The 19,020-nt window shown below is 37.9% G+C and overlaps 3 protein-coding genes across 3 annotated transcripts; all 3 read left to right on the forward strand.

Moving 5' to 3' along the window:
• Positions 1 to 931: 931 nt before the first annotated feature.
• LOC149017278 (uncharacterized protein At2g39795, mitochondrial-like) lies at positions 932 to 3,961 on the forward strand. Its single transcript, XM_089151603.1, has 3 exons — positions 932 to 1,342; positions 2,412 to 2,782; positions 3,658 to 3,961. The coding sequence occupies exons 1-3, from the start codon at positions 1,064 to 1,066 to the stop codon at positions 3,815 to 3,817; spliced, it is 810 nt and encodes a 269-aa protein (XP_089007729.1). The 5' UTR covers positions 932 to 1,063; the 3' UTR covers positions 3,818 to 3,961.
• A 2,068-nt stretch (positions 3,962 to 6,029) lies between these two features.
• On the forward strand, positions 6,030 to 8,779 carry LOC149017279 (diacylglycerol O-acyltransferase 2-like). Its single transcript, XM_089154152.1, has 9 exons — positions 6,030 to 6,276; positions 6,402 to 6,476; positions 6,559 to 6,644; positions 7,394 to 7,500; positions 7,592 to 7,747; positions 7,865 to 7,951; positions 8,049 to 8,146; positions 8,266 to 8,353; positions 8,523 to 8,779. Exons 1-9 carry the CDS (start codon positions 6,068 to 6,070, stop codon positions 8,622 to 8,624), a joined length of 1,008 nt encoding a protein of 335 aa, XP_089010278.1. The 5' UTR covers positions 6,030 to 6,067; the 3' UTR covers positions 8,625 to 8,779.
• A 3,788-nt stretch (positions 8,780 to 12,567) lies between these two features.
• Positions 12,568 to 17,642, forward strand: LOC149017280 (diacylglycerol O-acyltransferase 2D-like). The gene is made up of 9 exons (XM_089151604.1): positions 12,568 to 13,223; positions 13,304 to 13,378; positions 13,528 to 13,613; positions 14,478 to 14,584; positions 14,664 to 14,819; positions 15,782 to 15,868; positions 16,346 to 16,443; positions 16,762 to 16,849; positions 17,182 to 17,642. The coding sequence occupies exons 1-9, from the start codon at positions 13,015 to 13,017 to the stop codon at positions 17,281 to 17,283; spliced, it is 1,008 nt and encodes a 335-aa protein (XP_089007730.1). The 5' UTR covers positions 12,568 to 13,014; the 3' UTR covers positions 17,284 to 17,642.
• Positions 17,643 to 19,020: the final 1,378 nt, after the last annotated feature.

A 19,020-nucleotide genomic window follows, 5' to 3' on the forward strand; every position in this document is an offset into this window, starting at 1 on the left:
CAATTGCACTAAGACCCACCCTCCAAATTCCCTTCAATATTTGTTATCTAAATGAACTAGACTAGTTGATTTGAATTCAACTCTGCAATTCCATGCATTCCCCTGAATGATTTCGTCTTTGCAAAGTGCAGTCAAATTTTTACAAATGGTGGAGGCCAAGAGGGACGTTGATCCTGCCACTTGGTAGAGCTATTAAAAGCCCCTAATTTTCTTCTTGGGGAATTTTTGGGTACGGATATCATAATCTGAACTTCAAGCATTATGTGCTTCTTTAGAATGATTAGCACTAATGGTCAAAGTTTGAAGTGACTTGTGAAATTTATCATACTAAGGAACCTTTATTATACCTAAAACTCCCAAATATTTTCATAAACATTCAGCAGTCATAGCAGTGCTAATCATTCTAAGGAAGCACCCAAAACTTCCATAGAATATTCACTTAATACATACTTCATCTTTTATTGTCAACAATGACCACAAATGCAATCGTAGCTAATTGATCAACACCATATCAGCATATTTGTTCTAAAAATAGAGCCTTCTTTAGCCAAGATAATGGCTAATTAGGCTTCCTCTTATGTTGATGCCTATCGAAATTAATCAATCCCAAAGAAATTAGGTTGAAATTGAGGTTAGTTTCAAATAATAAAACACTAACTTGCAAGACAGTTCCATCACATTGGATGGAAAAGAGAATCAATTCATCTGAAAAATTACTCTATCCTCAAATTTTCTTTTCTTTTTCTACTATCGATCAAATTAATCTCCCTTTATACCCAAAAACATTACTCTACTCCAAATTTCTTTTCTAATACCCAAAAACAGAGAAGAACAGAAAGGTCAAAAAAAAAAGGAAAAGACAGACATTTGGATTTTGGGTCTCGTCGTGAGGGTAGGTTTGTCATTTCAACCATTCTGAGTATTCACTGCTCCCACAAAGTCGTAAACGGCTAAACCTAGTAAACCCTAAACCCCATTTCCGACTCCCAAAGAAGTGAAGAACGCGAACAGCAGTAGTAGGGAAGCAGCCATTGAAGGAACGCTACGGTAAGAAAGAGGAAAAATGCGTTCGATCACTCTTTCTCTTATTCGCAGAAACCTTCGAAGCTATGCAGCTTCTCGTCTTACATACAAACAACCAGCATGTCTCCTACACACTTCTGTGGCATCTCCTCCTTTGCAGAGAAAGTGTCTTGAAGACCCTTCGAGAACCCCTCTCTTATTTCAGTTTCGCTTCGCCTCGAGCTCTGCTGCTGCTAAGAAGGTCGGGGCTGACGAAAAACTGAAGCGGGTGCTGGAATCGGAAATCGAATGCGCTGATGAAACAGACGATCTACCCTCGGTAAACTTATCGAAAACCTTTCTTTGTTTGGTAAAAACAATTGTAATGAACCACTGTAATGAGAAGGCTTATTTTTTCTTCTTCCTCATCCAGGACCCGGAGATGTTCCGAGTCGGTTAATTTTGTCCAGAATCCCGGGGCAAAAGCTTTGGATGCTAATAATAGGAAACTTTCGTGTTTGAGACTCTAGTCCCAAATGGGGCTCCCTTGATTGAAGCAATTTGCATAGCTAGAAGAATTGGGTTTTATTTGTCAGTTGTACATGATATACTTATCTGGGTCTACCCGTTGATGAACGAATAATATGTTAATGTGAGATTGGGAATTTCTATGCAACTATCAAGCTATTGTTGCTGGATGGTATAGAAATTCTAAGTCTGATTCTCAACTATTTGAACTTCTGTAGGATTTTCCCCCCACCGAGGGGGATTTGGTGATGATGGGTGGGCGTTGGGTGCTTCGGTATCACTGTATACACAGCAATGTCATAAATTGCTGTAGTATGCCTCCAGCCCACGTTCTTGGCAATGGATGTGTTCCTTCTGCTTCAAGTGTCTTTGGACAATAGTTTTTGTTGATTAACAAGCCTTCATTTCGTTGTTTCAACCCCAGCTTTCGCCACTTCTGCTGCACATCTTTGAAATGATTCGTTTTCTCCTTCGAAAGTTAATTGGGATAGATAAAGGCTATTTTAATTGCCTCTTCCCATTGATTTTGATCCGAAGTCCATCATAATGCATTTGTTTTCAGCATCTTTTTCCTATTCTTGCTGCTTATTTTATTTGAACATCCTGCGCATCTGTTCTGGTTTGTGTATACATTTTATCTTCATAGCCAAATTTCAGCTCCATTAGATCCTACAATTGGCAACATAAATGGTAACCTTTTAAAAGTGTGCATGCAGAATATGAGTGTAGATCCACTTGATTTCTGTGACTTCCGAGGTTTTTTCTTGTTATTGGGACTTGGAAGCCCAGTTAACAAATTAGGTTCTGATCAACTGGATTTGTTTTTTTTTTCTGCTTTGCAAAATTGAGAGTTCATTGTGATCCTTTTACTTTTTTTGCAGGGAGGTTTTCTACCCGATGGTTTTCCATTTGAGATCATTGACAAACCTGGTGAACAGACTATCACCTTAAAGAGAGACTTTGCTGGTGAAAATATTGAAGTTGAGGTCCACATGCCAGACATGGCTGGGGAAGACGACGAAGATGAGGATGATGATGATGATGATGGTGATGAGAAGGATGATGAGGCTGATGAGGCTTCTGGCAAAACTTACATTACTTTGATTGTCAATGTTTCCAAAGGGAAAGGGGAAGGACCATGTCTTGAGTTCTGTTGCTCTGCTTCTCCTGATGAAATTACCATTGATAGCATGCTGATGAAGAATGCTGATGCTTCATCTGATGCGGTGGCTTATGAGGGTCCAGAATTTTCGTAAGTTACTTCAAACTTTGCTTATATGTTATAATGGGTATAAAATCACATGCTGAGCATCAAATACCAAAAGGTCCTCAACAGAAAACTGAAGACAAATTTAAAATACAACAAAGGTGTATCAAAGCACTCAATGAAAATGCTGCTGCTTTATTTTTTTCCTCCAATGTTCAATGTGGGTGTGGGTTGTGCCATCTTATTTACTCTTCACCCCTGCCTTCTCGGGTCTGGATTCCCTGGTAGTCAGGGTGACTGAATGCCTCTATCATGAGCATGGAGGAGCATCTTGCCTTATGCCTTGGCAACTTTGATTATAGAGGTTACACACCTCTGTATGGGTATTATCTTGTCACTAGTCGACTGCCACACCTATCTAGTTGCAGTGTAAGCACACTGATGGCAGGGAATATTTTTTTTTGAAACATGATGAATAGTATGATTTGTTTGTACTTATGATTGCCCAAGCAGCAATGTTGTGTCTTCTAGGAGGGTCCGCCAGGGGTTGGGCAAGGGACGAAGGGGGACAGGAGAAATGGGAATTTATCTGTGGGAATAATGATAATCGTTGCGATTTACAGAAATTGACTGTTTACCAATTTGTAATTTTCATGCTGATGTTTTGGATTTGATTGTAATTAGAAGGCCTGCTCAGATCAATTCATGCAGGTAATCTGGATTGAGGTGGTTACAAATTGATCCTTTTAAATAGATTGTATGAGTCATTTATCTATGAATACTTTATGCAGATCAAGGAGATCTAGAGGAATGTTACTGAAACAACCTTTTTTTATTGTTGCATGTGTTTGAGCTGAGTGCAAGTACACATTAGGAACTTTCTCTAGTCATTGTTCTTATTCTGTTTTCTCTCTTTACAGTGATTTGGATGAGAACCTGCAGAAAGAATTTTACAAGTACCTAGAAGTCAGAGGGATTAAAAGCTCCTTGACAAACTTTTTGCAAGAATATATGATCCGCAAGGATAACAGAGAATATCTAGGATGGTTGAAGAACATGAAAGATTTCATTGAGAAGTGAGTCTGCTAGGTTTTCACTTTTCCTGGATCTGTGAGGAAGGGTTCTTGAGAGTTCTAGGACAAGAGGTATGTTTCTCATTGGTTGCTCTGGGTAAAAGATACCTATTGACAAAATAGAGATGTCAAGAGTGAACAAATGAATTACGTTTCTTTATTTGTAATTGCATTACAGGTCAAACAATGAAATTCAAATTTTGATTTTCAGTATAATTTGGGATGTCAAGGGTGATTAAATGAATAACCTTTCTTTCTTTCCATGTTAAGGTGCTGGTTTATTTTGATCGATGTACTGGAATTGTTTGCAATTTTGTTCTCCTTTTATTTGGGGAAGTTATTAACTTTGTTATAGCGGATGGTGATTTATTTGGGCTAATATTGTCATGGTGTCTGATTCTAGTTGGCAACACATCGACTGGCTCAATTATATTGAGGTGGTTGAATTGAGTTGAGTTGCATGGCTTGCTGAACATGGGTACCATTTGATCCCCCTATGGTTTCCTAACCTGAAGAGGTACCCTTCCAAGTTCCAGTGGTGTGAAGACCAGTGACAATTGGAAGGTTAATCATGCTAATGGTTTCTACATGAGAAGTCTGGGGTATCTTACGGGAAGAGCTAGTGTGTTTCAACTTTTATTCAGCTGTTGGATGAGTTATTATTGCGGATTGCTTTTTTCATGTCTGATATTGATCATGGTGGCTTTCTGGCCCTGATCATATATAATTAGAACTAAGGTGTAGGCATTGGTCTTGGACCTTTGTAGAATGTAAATGAGGGATGAGGTGATCCAAAACAGACATGCTGCACATGAGCCACTCAGATATCTAAGTATCAGCCAATTGATAATGGCAGTAGATCCATGCTATTCCCAGAAATTCTTCTTAAATGCCACACCCAGAAACGGTTCTTTCAATTAACTGATATTAATTTTATGTAGCGGAAGCTTGGAATGTGGAGGAGGATCGTTTTTCTTAACCAGTGTCCTCTTTTATTTTTTATTTTATTAACATAATTATAAGGCTTTGCCTACTTATAAGCTTAAGGCACGAGTTTCTGAAATTGAACAACATATATTCTGGAGTGTGGGTTTTCTACTTATTGGTTCTTTCTTCAAGTCATACAGTGAATGATTTGTATACTAAAAATTTACCGTGGCTCAAGGTGTGTCTGATTGCCTGATGAGCATCACACGGTTGTTTTAATTGGATGTATTTTGGAAGGCATTTTTGTGCTAATAATGTATTTTAAGATTTGTGACGGTTTGATTCTCTGAGTTCATATCAGATGAATTATAAGGAAGGTAATTTTTATCTGCTGAGGTTTGGCCTGTGTCATTTTTATTTCAAAAAATTGGGAAAACTTTGCACTTCGTTGATCGAAGTCGGTGTTAAAGACAAATTATCATCCATTTATAACCAAATTTGTCTTTTATTTTTTTTTTAATGTTAATTTTTTTTATACCCCTTCCTATTAAACTTGTGACTCTCCTTTTAATAAAAAAATTACAGAAAAAACCTAGAATTTAAATAAAATTTAAAATATAACTAAAATATCCTTATATGTTAAAATTACTCAATACCCTTTAGCTTAAACCCTATTTGCAAAGTAAAATCTTAGCTTGGATTGATGAAGATATTTCCCCCTTCACCTATCTTCTTCATCTCTCATTTGCTCAACTCAACCAAGGAGCAAACACCCATCTCTATTTAAGGTTAATCTTTGCAAACAGGGTTTTAAGTTAAGGGATGCTTGAAACGTCATTTTATTTAATGAAAGTGGGTTCCATTATCATCTTTTTCATCGATAAGTCTGCAAATTGCACCATTATTTGTCTAATGATTGAGACGCTGCTATTCCAAGTTTCTTTCTTTATAATAAATAATCATTGTGCCATTCTTGTCTCGGTTTCACCCACCCACTCCACCAAATCTGGTTTTATCGACTTGGAGTGATGTATAATCCCTATCAAGTAGAACAGACTTATCATTTTGAATATCTTGATATCTTGAACGAACAATATTATATAATGTAAGCAGCAACTTCCATCTGTCTTATACCACCCGTCCACCCACGCCATCTAATAAATTATCCTTATAAGACTAAAAAATGACATATATCACACATTTACACGGTCAATTTACACCCTTAGTTGTTATATATCTATTCATCAACACCGAAAGCCCTTTCATTCCTTTCTTCTGTTGTCTGGGGATTCTCTCTGCCTCCGCTTCTGTAGTTTTTTTGTTTTTTTGAATGAAGGAAGAGATGAACAGAAACTGCAAATCCACTTCCTCCTCCTCCTCCTCCAGCATAGATGAGCATGAGATGACGGTATTCCAGGTGAAACCGTCCTCCATGCACAACGCCATAATCGCAAATGCTTTACTGTTCGGAGCTATTCATTTCAACATGGTCCTTGTCTTCATGGCTCTCCTCTTCCTCCCTAAGTTCCTGGCGTTCACGTCCGTACTTTCATCTCATGCATGATCTTCTCTTCTTTCTCTTTCCCTTCTACCACCTTCTATTGTATATTACCACCATAACCTGTATATATATATATATATAATATTCTATGTGCCATTTTCAGAGTATTTGCAGTTCTCCTCTTACTTGTGATAATCCCAATTGACAAAAAGAGCAAACCAGGGCGTAAATTTGCCAGGTACCCGGCCTCTAGCTTAAAACCCACTTTTCTTTTCTTTTCTTGTTCTTGTACCTCCACTTAACTTATTGCTTTTCTTCAGGTATATGTGTAAGCATGCCTGTGGGTATTTTCCGGTGACTCTTTGGGTGGAGGACATTAAGGCATTTGATCCGAACCAAGCTTATGGTAAAAGCAACTCGATATATAGACTTTACTGGACATGCATCAAACCTTATTTAACGTTCAGAGACTCTACAGCTGCATGCTTAATCTCAGCAGCAGGTATTATTTTGTATTAAACTTACCCTGGCACTGGCAGCCGCAGGTCATGCCATTGAGGTTTGCTGCAGCCTGATAGCACGTGTTTAATTTCAATGCGCCATCTGACCATCTGCTGCATGGTGATGTGCTTTAATTTTGCAGCACCGAAGCAAGATCCCGTTTTCCTTGCTTGCACAATTCTTTTGAATCTAATTAGTAAACCAGATAGTTATGGATTTGGATGTGCTTTGATATTTGATAACTGATCCATGAGAGTTATCGATGAGTTAAATTATATCAGTTTAATTTTTTTTATTTTAAAAAAAAAAAAAAAGACATTTAAATTCAGAAAATAAATCGTATGTAATTTAAATTCAGACATTTAAGCCCACAAAGTGCATAGAAATTTAACTTTCTCATAGTGATGACTGTACCAAGACAAAAACACTACACCGAGAAGACTAATAGATGAATATTCATCCTCGGATGACTGCCTATTTTGCTTGCCAAACTTATCAAGTACCACTATGGGGGGGGGGAAAATTCCTCTCACTTTCTTTCTTTCTTTCTTCTTCTTCTTCTTCTTCTTTGGAATGGAAAAGAATCATGTAGGTGCCAATAATATAGATTTTATTATGAATCAATAAATTTACTGTATTGTATTCCTTATGCAGTCTTTGGTTATGAACCACACTCAGTTATACCAATTGGCCTTCTTTCACTTACCGATCTTATGGGTTTCATGCCTCTAACGAAGATCAAATTCCTCGCTACCAGCGTTGTAAGATTTTCAAAACATTCAACCTTTTGTAAGTGAAAGTACTGAGGAACCTCTCCTGTCCTTGTCCATTAACAAATCAATTATTATTCAGGTGTTTTATATACCTTTCTTAAGGCATATATGGACATGGCTTGGTTTTACTCCCATATCAAGGGAGAATTTTACTTCACTCTTGGAAGCTGGTTATAGTTGTATTTTAGTGCCTGGTGGGGTGCATGAGACATTTCTAATGGAACATGGTTCAGAGGTCTGTCACTCTCTCTCTCTCTCTCTCTCTCTCTCTTGCACTTGTTCTGTTTAAATTTTAGTTTTCATCTTCAATTTCTTGTCAAGAATTCCTAAATTTTTCTTGATTGTTTTACAGATTGTCTACCTTAAGCAGAGAAAAGGATTTGTCAACATAGCTATTCAGATAGGCCGACCTTTGGTTCCAGTTTTCTGCTTTGGTCAGGTATTAGATTAGACTTATAGCTGATTTGATCGAATTAATTCAACTCTGCAATTGCATGCATTCGATCCCAGAATGATTTCGCCTTTGCAAAGTGCAGTCAAATGCTTACAAATGGTGGAAGCCGAGAGGGACGTTGTTCCTGCGACTTGGTAGAGCTATTAAATGGCCCCTATTTGTCTTCTGGGGAATTTTTGGGTACGAACATGAAATTCTGAACGTGGAAGCAGAGCATTCTATGGTTTTTCATATTTTGCAATGTTAAGGTACCCATCTGATGTAATCTCATAGGATGTCCTCTGCTTTTGCTTTTGTAGAACGGCTCTTCCGTACCAACATTCCATGCATGTTGTGGTGGGTAGACCAATTGAGCTCAAGAGAAACCCGAAACCTACGACTGAAGAGGTGAGATACTCCCTGCTAACCCTATTTCTTCTTGTCTGTGTATATAACTATATATATTGCGTGGTTATGGTGTTACTGATTGGCAAGATAAGCAAACCCCACGATTTAAGTGAACAGAGCAGAGCAGAGCATACGGAGAACATTCAATGTTATTCATTCATTTGGGCAGGTTAGTGAAATTCATGGCCAGTTTGTGGAAGCCATGCGAGAACTCTTTGAAAAGTACAAAGCTAGGATTGGTCAACCTGATCTCCAGTTGAAAATTCTGTGAGAGAAAACTTCCTTGTGCCAATTTATGAAGATGGGAGAACAATGGAGACAGAGAGTTGCAGTTTTATATAGTTGTGGGATTTCTGTTGGATTGGTTGAGACAAAAAAGCAACCTATGTGATGTATTGGTTGATCCGAATAATTTCTTTTCGTAGAAAAAAAAGTGTTTGAACAACATCAACGATCAACGAATATTTGGCTCCACCCATTAAGAGTTCACCTCATCAGGTTTTCGCATCGAAACTAAGTACATAGGCTGATGCTGTATCTCTGTAAAATGTGAGTATATGAGTTGAAAGTGGGTTGTGGGTTGTGGGTAATGGCTTCCTCCTCTTGTAACTTTAGAGCTACAATCCAGTGGTTCAGGCTTTTAAGAATCTTCAAAGGATTAGACATTTTTTGTTGAAAGGCCTTCAGATTTCTCTCATTCCATATATAATAGCATGAGATAATAAAAATAGAAAGAAACCATATGGATTACCGTTGGGTTGGTTGAGACAAAAAAGCAATCTATGTGATGTATTCGTTTGATCCAATGATTTCTTTTAGTAAAAAGAGGTATTTGAACAAGCATCAACTAATATTATTAAGACAAAAAATAAAAGAAATAAAAATCCATATCTACACATGCATACATTAAAATTGAGCTCACTCTGATTAAAATCTGGAGGACCTCCTGATGAATTATGAGGATGGCAATAAAATCCATATTGTTATTCCCAAGTTGACATTGAGAAGGAGTGGGGGTTAAATCGGAGTTACAAATAATTCTTTCAATTCTTATAAATATTTGTGGTATAGTTATGTACACACCTCAGTCAGACTGAAACACGCTTCACAAATAAGAAAGAACAATTACTTAAAGGATCAGTAAGTTATCTATATACACGGAGTGACGATTGCCTTAAATAGGGTTTCGTTTTTATTCGATATTCTTTTATAAACAATTTGATCCCAATAATGATCATAGAGCAATGACTCTCAAAACATTCAATCCATGGAGCACCTAATCCAACATGAGTTTATCTTGCACCCACATGAAAAAGAGGTTGTGATCTCAAACACTCGCATCAAACAAAAACCTCCTTGAGAGGTAATATTATTCAAACAATGGAGATTACAATAAGAAAATTTCTCACTAACTTCAATATTTTCATCAAAATATACCTTGTGCTTTTTCCTAACAAATCTTGCTTTGAAGATTTCTTTCCCCCCCCCTTGTTTCCACAGTCTTAAATCACCAAAAACCATATTTTGTTTCGTGCAAAATCGAATTTTACAAGAGAATGAATGTGAATGTGCAGGAACCGTTCAGTTATGAATGTGCAGGAACCGTTCAGTTATCTAAGTGAATCCCAAATGAAATCTAACCCTTAAAACCATTGGATTATCTGGTTAAAGTGGTAGGTCAAATCTATCTCTTAAGTTATTTAAGATCATCAGAATGCATTTCAAAAGATGATCTTTCCATATTTAAGGTATAATCCAAAAAGAATTCATTTGAAATAGACTTACTGTCATATCGCACTCTCTCATAAAAAACATACTCATTCATTTGATGTTGGAATCATATTCCAAAAAGTGCAATGGAAAGAAGACTTCATGAATTACATTTTTCTAATTGAAGTTGAACCCATCAAACAAGTTTATGATAATAAAAAAATTCGTTTAAAATGACCCTTGCAAAGTGACTTGTGAAATCTGCCATATCGAGGAACCTTTACTTTACCTAAAACTCCCAAATCTTCTCATAAACATTCAGCCGTCATAACAGTGCTAATCACCCTAAAAAAGCACCCAAAACTTCTATGGATTATTCACTTCAATACAAGACAGGCACTCTTAATACATACTACATCTTTTATTGTCAACAATGACAACAAATGCAATATCAGCTAATTGATCAACACCATATGTGCATGTATGTTCTAAAAATAGAGCTCTCTTTAGTCAAGAGAATGGTTAATTAGTCTTCCTCTTATGTTGATGTCTACCGGAATTAATCAATCCCAAATAAATTAGGTTGAAATTGAGGTTGGTTTCAAATAATAAAGATTGTATGTAATTTTTTTTTTAGAAATTTTTACTGGTGATCCACTTAAGTGGGAAGAAACTCTCGTCTCCCCCCTTAACTAAGAAAAATTATTGGTGATCCACTATTAATAAAATAGAAAAATTACTGATGACCCAATGTTAGTGGATAACCTAATTTTGTTTGTCAATTTAAAATTTGAACTTGAAATGATGTTTCTGCTTTTAAAGATGTTATAATCATAATGCTGTTCCTCTTTCTTTGGTGACTATAATGATACATGGTGCTCAGTTAGGCCCTCTTTCTTTGGTGATGATAATATTGCGGTGTAAGTTTGGTGCTAGTATGCTTTCCTTTTGTTACTTGATTGCTCTTTTCTTGCCATTAATATGTGCACATTTAATGAAATTTATATGATGTAAATTCAATGCAATGGTAGGCACCATTAACACCACCAAGAAAGATCCCTAACATGATGGGTACTCCAAATATCAATGGCTCTTGCTTGAATTGGTTAATGGGTCTCTCTTTTTTTATTTATTTATTTATTATTATCTATTTATGAGGTAACAGCTAATTCGACTTTAGTGCTACACATTTAATGTGCAGCGCTGTGCTGTGCTGTCTATAATTGAGATTAAAATTTCAACCATCCATTTTACTTTTACTCATTTACAAAATGAACGGTCGAGATTTCAATCTCATCCATACACGACAGTGCTACCCTTTTTTTTTTTATGAGCATTTAAGTGGACGAATAACTTAAGAGATTGATACTTTTGCCTTTGCTAGCAGAGTGGACGATTTATGAGCCCATAAGTGCATGGAACTCGTTTGTGTAAGGATTACATGGAGAGAATTTGTAGGAAAAAAAAATCAACCCTAAATGTGTTTGTTGTGAAAAATGGATAGGTTTTTACCTTTTCCATACTGTTAATCTGAATTATTTTCAGCCAAAATTATTTATAAATAAACATGGGCTTGGCAAATAAATCGTATTATTCGGATTCGCTGAGTAATTCATATATTACTCACCAAATTAAGTAATTATGCACTAAGTTACTTGCCTAATATCTCCTCTCCTTGGAGAAAATGTCTCCTCTCCTTGGAGGCAATGTCAGGTAAAATTTAAGAAGCTGCCACACGTAATATGCTGATCTAAAGACTAAGATGAAATCATTCTACCGGCATCGTAAGATTTGAAAGCATTCTGCCTTAATTTCTAAGTGTTAAGTACTGAGGAACTTCTCCTGTCCTTGTCCTTCTCCATTAACGAATCAACTGTTGTTCAGGCTTTTTATGTACCATTCCTAAGGCATATATGGACATGGCTTGGTTTTACTCCTATAACAAGGAAGAATTTTACTTCACTCCTGGAAGCAGGTTATAGTTGTATTTTAGTGCCTGGTGGGGGTGCATGAGACATTTTGAATGGAACATGGTTCAGAGGTCTGTTACTCTCTCTCTCTCTTGCACTTGTTCTGTTTATATTTTTGATTTCATCTTCAATTTCTTTGTATCGGATTCCTAAATTTTTCTTGAATTGTTTTATACATTGTCTACCTTATGGAGATAAAAGGATTTGTCAACATAGCTATTCAGATAGGCCTAGCTATTCAGGTAGGCCGACCTTTGGTTCAAGTTTTCTGCTTTGGTCAGGTATTAGATTAGACTTACAGCTGATTTGATCAAATTCAACTCTGCAATTGCATGCATTCTCCAGAATGATTTCGCCTTCGAAAAGTGCAGTCAAATGTTATTTTGGTCAATTCATGATTCTTCCAGCCAACTTCCACCGAAATTTATTGGAGAAAGCATCCCCTGACTTGCCTTTTATTTATTGATGAGCTCTTGATTGATTGATGATTGATGGTGTGAAATCTCCAACTTAAGCCTGGTTCAAAAGGCAATTCTAGAGGCAATGAAATGATATCAAGTTTTAAATAAATAAATGGTATAAATAGAGAACTGGATTGGTGAATTTGATAAATCATTCATGTGAAAAATCTATCTTTAGAATCCAATTTATTTTTCAAAATAATTGAGTCCGATCCACTTCAGATTGGAATCGTTAATGGCATCCGATTCCGTCTTCTTTTAAGTTTTAACCGCTGGTTGTGTCTCTGGAGAATCCTTGGGATGCGCTCCCATCGTATGACGTATGGCAACGTACGCGTTAATCCATGATGACGCCACCCGCTGCATTATCCAGCTTCTTTCGTGTTTTCGTTTAGATTTCTATAGATTTGAGTTGCAGGGCAGGTTCCTTCTCTTTCAAATCTCTCTTCTCGCTGAAGAGGTGTAGAGAGAAAAGAGAACAGTCCCTACCCAAGTCCTCAGGTTCTGCTTTGCAGTTGCAATGATGGAGGAGATTAATGGAAACTTGGAACCCTGCTCCTTCTCCTCGGTGAACGGAGGAGACGAGCATGAAGTGACGGTGATCAAAGGGAAAGCAGCCTCGATGCAGACCACCATAACCGCAATAGCCTTATGGTTGGGAGGCATTCATTTCACGGTGGCCCTGGTCTTAGCTGCCCTCTTCCTCCTCCCTACTCGTCTGGGTTTGATGTACTTACTTCCATACCTGTCTTTTCTGATCCATTCTTGTCTTTTTGCAGCTTTCACACATTTTCAATCGACCTTTTCAGGATTTTTGCCCTTCTCCTATTCTTAATGGTGATCCCGGTTGACGAGAAAAGCAAACCAGGAGAAAGATTGGCCAGGTACTATCCACCCCTGAACATCCCCTTCACCATATTCTATCTATCTAGCTTGGTAAATTGAAACCTTTTTGGAAGGATACATTTTCTATGCTATTACAAGCTGTGTTTGAAAAATCTTTCCTCCTGGGATTCTTATGGGTTTATTTCAGGTATATCTCGAAGAATGTTTGTGGCTATTTTCCGGTGACTCTTTATGTGGAGGACATCAAGGCATTTGACCCGAATCAATCTTATGGTAACCTACTGGAGATTCCAATGGACAGTGAATTTTTTCTTCTTCATAGCATTCTTATTTGATTCCTGAAGGCTATAAGCAGGTGATGCTATCAAGGCCCCCTGCATGTTTTATGGAATTTTATGTATCCCCTAATTATTGAACTACTCAGCCAACTGCCAAAAGTTAATAGTTTTTTGTGTATTCAGAATCAGATCTTTATCAATACCAAAATTGATCTCTATTTACTATAAAAGTTCACCTCATCAGGTTTTCGCATCGAAACTAAGTACATAGGCTGATGCTGTATCTCTGTAAAATGTGAGTATATGAAGTGTAGAGCATTGCTTTAGATTAAGGAGATAACATGGCTGCTGCTGTGGGGCTTCCCAGAGATCATTGAAGGATACGGTCCAGGACAATTAACCTGAAACTTATGTACCAAATTAGAAAGGGAAACCCATTTATCATTGGGGGGGGGGGGGGATTAAGGGCTTGATTTCATTTGGGATAGGAATGCTGATGTTGAACTAGTTTCAGTTGGGTGTTGGTTGGATCATTGAGAAGAAAATAACATATAAAAAGGCCCCCAGGGGGAGGGGATTGGAAGGGTGTGCAGGTTATGAAGTAGAACAAAGAAGAAGGTTAGGTAATGTATGGAGATAATGGACATTGCTTGAGATCTTGATCTGCATCCAGAGAAGGGGTCCCCTTGCACTCCTTCAAGAAGGAAAACTTTATCAATAGGACCAAAATTGAAGTACAATGCTAACTTTTTAGTTGGTTTCAATTCTGCTACAAAATTTGGGTTCAATGCATTTAATCTGTCATCCTCTTTTTGGTCAATAAATATAAATAAATTATTGGACTGTATTATATGTGCAGTCTTTGGTTACGAGCCACATTCAGTTTTACCAATTGCTGTTATTTCTCTTGCTGGTCTTACGGGTTTAATGCCTCTACGAAAGGTCAAAGTCCTTGCTAGCGACGCTGTAAGATTCATTACAACTGGATCTCTGTAAATACTGAGGAGCCTTTCCTGCCTTCTCTAACAAATCAATTATTAATCAGGTATTCTACGCACCTTTTCTGAGGCATATATGGACATGGATGGGGGTTGCACCTGTATCAAGGAAGAGTTTTATGTCACTCTTGGAAGCTGGTTATTCTTGCGTTGTAGTGCCAGGCGGGGTGCAGGAGACTTTTCTAATGGAACATGGTTCAGAGGTCTGTATCTCTTGTACTTTTTGTTTGTGTAAATTGATTAACATGTTCTCACTCTTTTTTATATCAGAATTTCTGCTCATAGCAACCCCCAGACGTGCTATTTATATTGGATTTCAAGTTTACTTTTATGTGGCTCTATGTAACATTTGGTCCTCTTCAAAGCCCTGCTTCTAAGATTTCAAATGTATTTCTTCAGTCTAGTTATCCCTTAATTAGCCATTACATAGAAATTATGATCTTCTGAATTTCAATTTAACCAACTGAGCTATAAAATATCTAGGGCCTTAAGATGATGATGCAAAGCCCAAGGACCTTCCCAGAGTTTATTAAAAAGGGGCACAACCCTATATTTTGGGCCAATTTCACAGGGTACTTGGAGCAGTGGGCTGAAATTGGTCTTAGGCAGCATTTTGGCACAATTTTTGGCCTCCAGACTCAAATCAGTGTCTTCATGCTGGCGTCCAAAATTTTCCATTGGCTGAGTGATGGCTCTTCTTTCAGACACTGCTTGGGCCAAAACCCTCCAACAATGGTGCTGTAGTTTTCTCTATGCCTCCCAAGAAGCATCCCCTACCTTGAAGTCCAAAATCGATACCCTGCAAAGTGGTCAGACATCTGAACACTTCCACCCTCGCTCCTTTGTGACCTTTAAGCTCTGTGAACTTCCCTGATGACACCACCCCATTTGCTGATTAATCCAGACTTTCTTAGGTCGTCCCTCTCATTGTGGTTGCTTCAATGACAAACTAACTAATCATTTATTTCCTATTCCTGCCCACAGTAGACTAGTTGGAAGTTAATGTTTATCATCACTCCCCTCTACAGAGAAGGTGGAATCTGTCTTATCTACTCACAGCTGGGATATATCATTAAGTATAGCTGCAGGCTCAGTCCTTGCTGGAAATATTGTAATCTTGGTTTCTTCTTTCCCATTCTTTAATTTATATGTTGTTATTTTATAGATTGCTTTCCTAAAGAAAAGAAAAGGATTTGTACGCGTAGCTATGGAAACAGGACGACCTCTGGTTCCAGTTTTCTGCTTTGGTCAGGTATTGACTTTTTATTGAAGTTGCAAAGGGTGCTTCAGTTCATTTCTTGCTTTGTTTAATTTGACTCTGTTTCACTATTTGCATGTTATATGATCCCATGTTTGAGGTACCTGGCCATAATTTCATTGTTTCATACTAGTACACTGTACTATAGTTTTCTGTTCTTTCAGTATGTTGTCATAATTTTTTATTGTTCCACGTAGCACTTACTCAGACGGCATAATTTTCTTGTATCATGTAAACTGGTTGCACCCATTTTTCCGTCTCAGTAGCATGTTTTCTTCCTGTTTAGTGGTTTACGGACAACTGCATCCTTGACGTTCTTGTGGTCTTACAGCAATTTATCTTATGATTTCTGAATCATAGACCCAAATCCTTTTTAGTATTTGGTATCCAGACGTATTAAAATCTGGTAAGTTTTAGTTGTATGTGCATGTGTTGCTCCCCTCAATTGATTTTCGCATCTTTAAACTGCAGTCCAATGTCTACAAGTGGTGGAAGCCCAGTGGGAAGTTGATCCTGCAACTTGCTAGAGCTCTCAAGTTCACCCCAATTGTTTTTTGGGGAATTTTTGGGTATGTATGGAACATTCTGAACTTCAAATATTTCTTTAGTTCCGTTCTTCGAGTCACTCTTGAAAACGTTGGTTCTGCCACTCCATTTCTTGGAGGTCGCAATTTGGTGGTGGATGAGGCCAATGCTAATGGTTTTGTGGACAGTTCCTTTATGTGCATCTCCTCACCAACCAATGAAGAAACCTTGGAGTACCTCACCACCTGGGGCTATTTGCTTCCACCTGCAAAAAGCACACCATACAGATAGTGCGCGAGTCCTATAGATATGTGTTGGTTAACATATTAATGCATTTCATGGGATTAACGTTGCTTTTGTAGAACCCCTGTGCCATTTCAACGTCCGATGCATGTAGTGGTGGGTAGACCGATTGAGCTCAAGAGAAATTCGCAACCTACAGTTGAAGAGGTAACAGTTCCCCCCAAAATCATGTTATTGTTGGATATGTAATCAAAGGAGGTGATTATATGGATGGCTTTTGCTGTTGCTAAAAATTGAAGAAAAGAAAATTTTGGTCAAAACAAGGTATATAGAAACATAAGCTCAGTTTATTATATGTGGATCCTGTTGCTACTGGAAACAGAAGTTCCGCTGAGGCATTATGGTATTATGGATTATTGCCTAGTCGAATAGAATCATTGACAGCTTTGAAGTGGTCATTCCTATAGAGATGCGGGAAACGAACAGAGCAGATATGACAAACTTTAAATTGGTTTTCTTTCTTCCCCCTTATCTCACAGGTAGATGAGATTCACAGCAAGTTTGTCGAAGCCATGCGAGAGCTGTTTGACAGGTACAAAGCTAAGGTTGGTCATGCTGATCTGGAGTTGAGATTGGTTTGACAGAAGCCTCTGCATTTCCAACTTCAATTTTCCTCAAGTGTATATTGTCTTCTGCTTGTACAAGAATGTAACTTTTGACTGATAATACCACCCCAAGTAGTTCTCATTCTTCCATTCTTGGATCAGACGTGAGATGTTAACCATTGATGTAAGACGAGTGAGACATCAATTGAAGAAGAGTTTCTTACCGGGTGACCCATTTTAGTGAGGTGAAATCTCAGGTGTTCTACTTCAACTGGTGACCTACTTCAGAGTTACAAGTTACCCTCAATTAACAGTTTGGGCTTGATTTTGTTAAGTTATTTAAAATTTGAAAGTGAAATGACCATAATCCCCTCAGGAGTAGTGTCATGATCGAAATATCCTCTTACTACCCAAGCCTTAGGTGGGTGAAGGGGGAATCTTCTTCCTACTGCTCGCTGGAAATCATCACACCCCCTCTTACCCCTACTGGCAACCACTGCCTTCAAAAGAAAAGCTTCAACTTTAACTTGGCATCTTCCTCGTTTCCAAGTTGTAGAGAAGGCACAGATGGGCGTTGTTCTAAATGATATCGAGACCTGACTTACTTAGAACTTAATTGAATCTACTGAATAATTAACTCAGGCATTCTTTAAAGCCATCGCAGATGAAATCCAATGTGTTTAATCTAAGAGAAGAAGCTGCCCAAACAGTTACTACAAATGGGCAATAGAACAGGGAGATCACTTCAATGCGCAGCATTTCAACTTCAACACAAAGAACAGAGCATGGACTATCGACTCTTCATCCATGTTACAAAGAGGACCCATAAATATTGTAACTGCAATTGCATTAGATGTAATCTCCAGATAAACAAGATAATTTTGGGAATGATTTTCAAATTCCAGATATCTTTCTACCAAGAATTAGTAAAACCTGAGGCAATAGAATTTGCATTAAAATCATGGGGAAAAGCTGATCTAATAGAGAATTTGCTATTCTTGGCTGGGATCTTCACGAGTGTCAGAAACGGGAGGGGGATTTTCAAAAATAACCTAAATAATGTCAGCAAGGAACAAAGAAGTAAGCAATGCCCCAGTCCATTTCTTCCCGATGGGAAGGATAAGAGGTCCGAGGCCTGAAAGTAGGAGGCCTCTCTTCCTTTCAGAACATTCTTTTCATTCCCAAGAACTCTGAATTCTTGGGCTGGGTTGTGAGAAATTTGCTTTGGATGGTATTTACATCTACATTTGAAGTTAGACAAAAATACTCCACAGAACGCAATCAGTTCCCTGACGAGAGTTGAGATCAAGTCCTTGTATCCATAGGTACGTGGACAGAGTGGACTGAGCAAATGGCAATGACATCCACCCTGTGAAGCCTATTCCTGGTGGACGCAACTCCTCTGCCCAGATTGTGTGAAGACCTGAGCCAACTTCCTCGCTGATAATGGGGTCAAGATTGTCTAAATCCGTCTACTTGAAGCTCTCTTGGGTAATTATACTCTTCTTTTCAAGATTGAGTCACCCAAAAGAAAAAACTAATCCCCTTGAGATTTCCATGAGAGATGTCAACATTTTCATCGTGTTTGCAGAAAAGCTAAAAGCCGCTTTATCATGGATGTGATTCTTGAACATATTCACCCTATAACTTCACACCCTTCTTCCCATTCCTCCATGTGTGATGTACAATAAATACATGTAATTTATACAGAACAACACTACATTGTCAATAACACAGTGATCATCGATCATCCCTCCTAACACCCTCTTTTTC

Source organism: Hakea prostrata, chromosome 4 (genome assembly GCF_041222555.1).
Source record: "Hakea prostrata isolate BN-2017 chromosome 4, UWA_Hpros_2, whole genome shotgun sequence".
In the NCBI taxonomy this organism is placed as follows: Eukaryota; Viridiplantae; Streptophyta; class Magnoliopsida; order Proteales; family Proteaceae; genus Hakea; species Hakea prostrata.

Coding starts and splice junctions, on each gene's coding strand:
- LOC149017278 (XM_089151603.1), top strand. CDS start 1,064: ATGCGTTCGATCACTCTTTCTCTTATTCGCAGAAACCTTCGAAGCTAT. Junction 1,343..2,411: donor AAACAGACGATCTACCCTCG/GTAAACTTATCG, acceptor CTTTTTTTGCAG/GGAGGTTTTCTACCCGATGG. Junction 2,783..3,657: donor TATGAGGGTCCAGAATTTTC/GTAAGTTACTTC, acceptor CTCTCTTTACAG/TGATTTGGATGAGAACCTGC.
- LOC149017279 (XM_089154152.1), top strand. CDS start 6,068: ATGAAGGAAGAGATGAACAGAAACTGCAAATCCACTTCCTCCTCCTCC. Junction 6,477..6,558: donor CCAGGGCGTAAATTTGCCAG/GTACCCGGCCTC, acceptor GCTTTTCTTCAG/GTATATGTGTAAGCATGCCT. Junction 8,147..8,265: donor GTCTTCTGGGGAATTTTTGG/GTACGAACATGA, acceptor TTGCTTTTGTAG/AACGGCTCTTCCGTACCAAC.
- LOC149017280 (XM_089151604.1), top strand. CDS start 13,015: ATGATGGAGGAGATTAATGGAAACTTGGAACCCTGCTCCTTCTCCTCG. Junction 14,820..15,781: donor TAATGGAACATGGTTCAGAG/GTCTGTATCTCT, acceptor GTTATTTTATAG/ATTGCTTTCCTAAAGAAAAG. Junction 16,444..16,761: donor GTTTTTTGGGGAATTTTTGG/GTATGTATGGAA, acceptor TTGCTTTTGTAG/AACCCCTGTGCCATTTCAAC.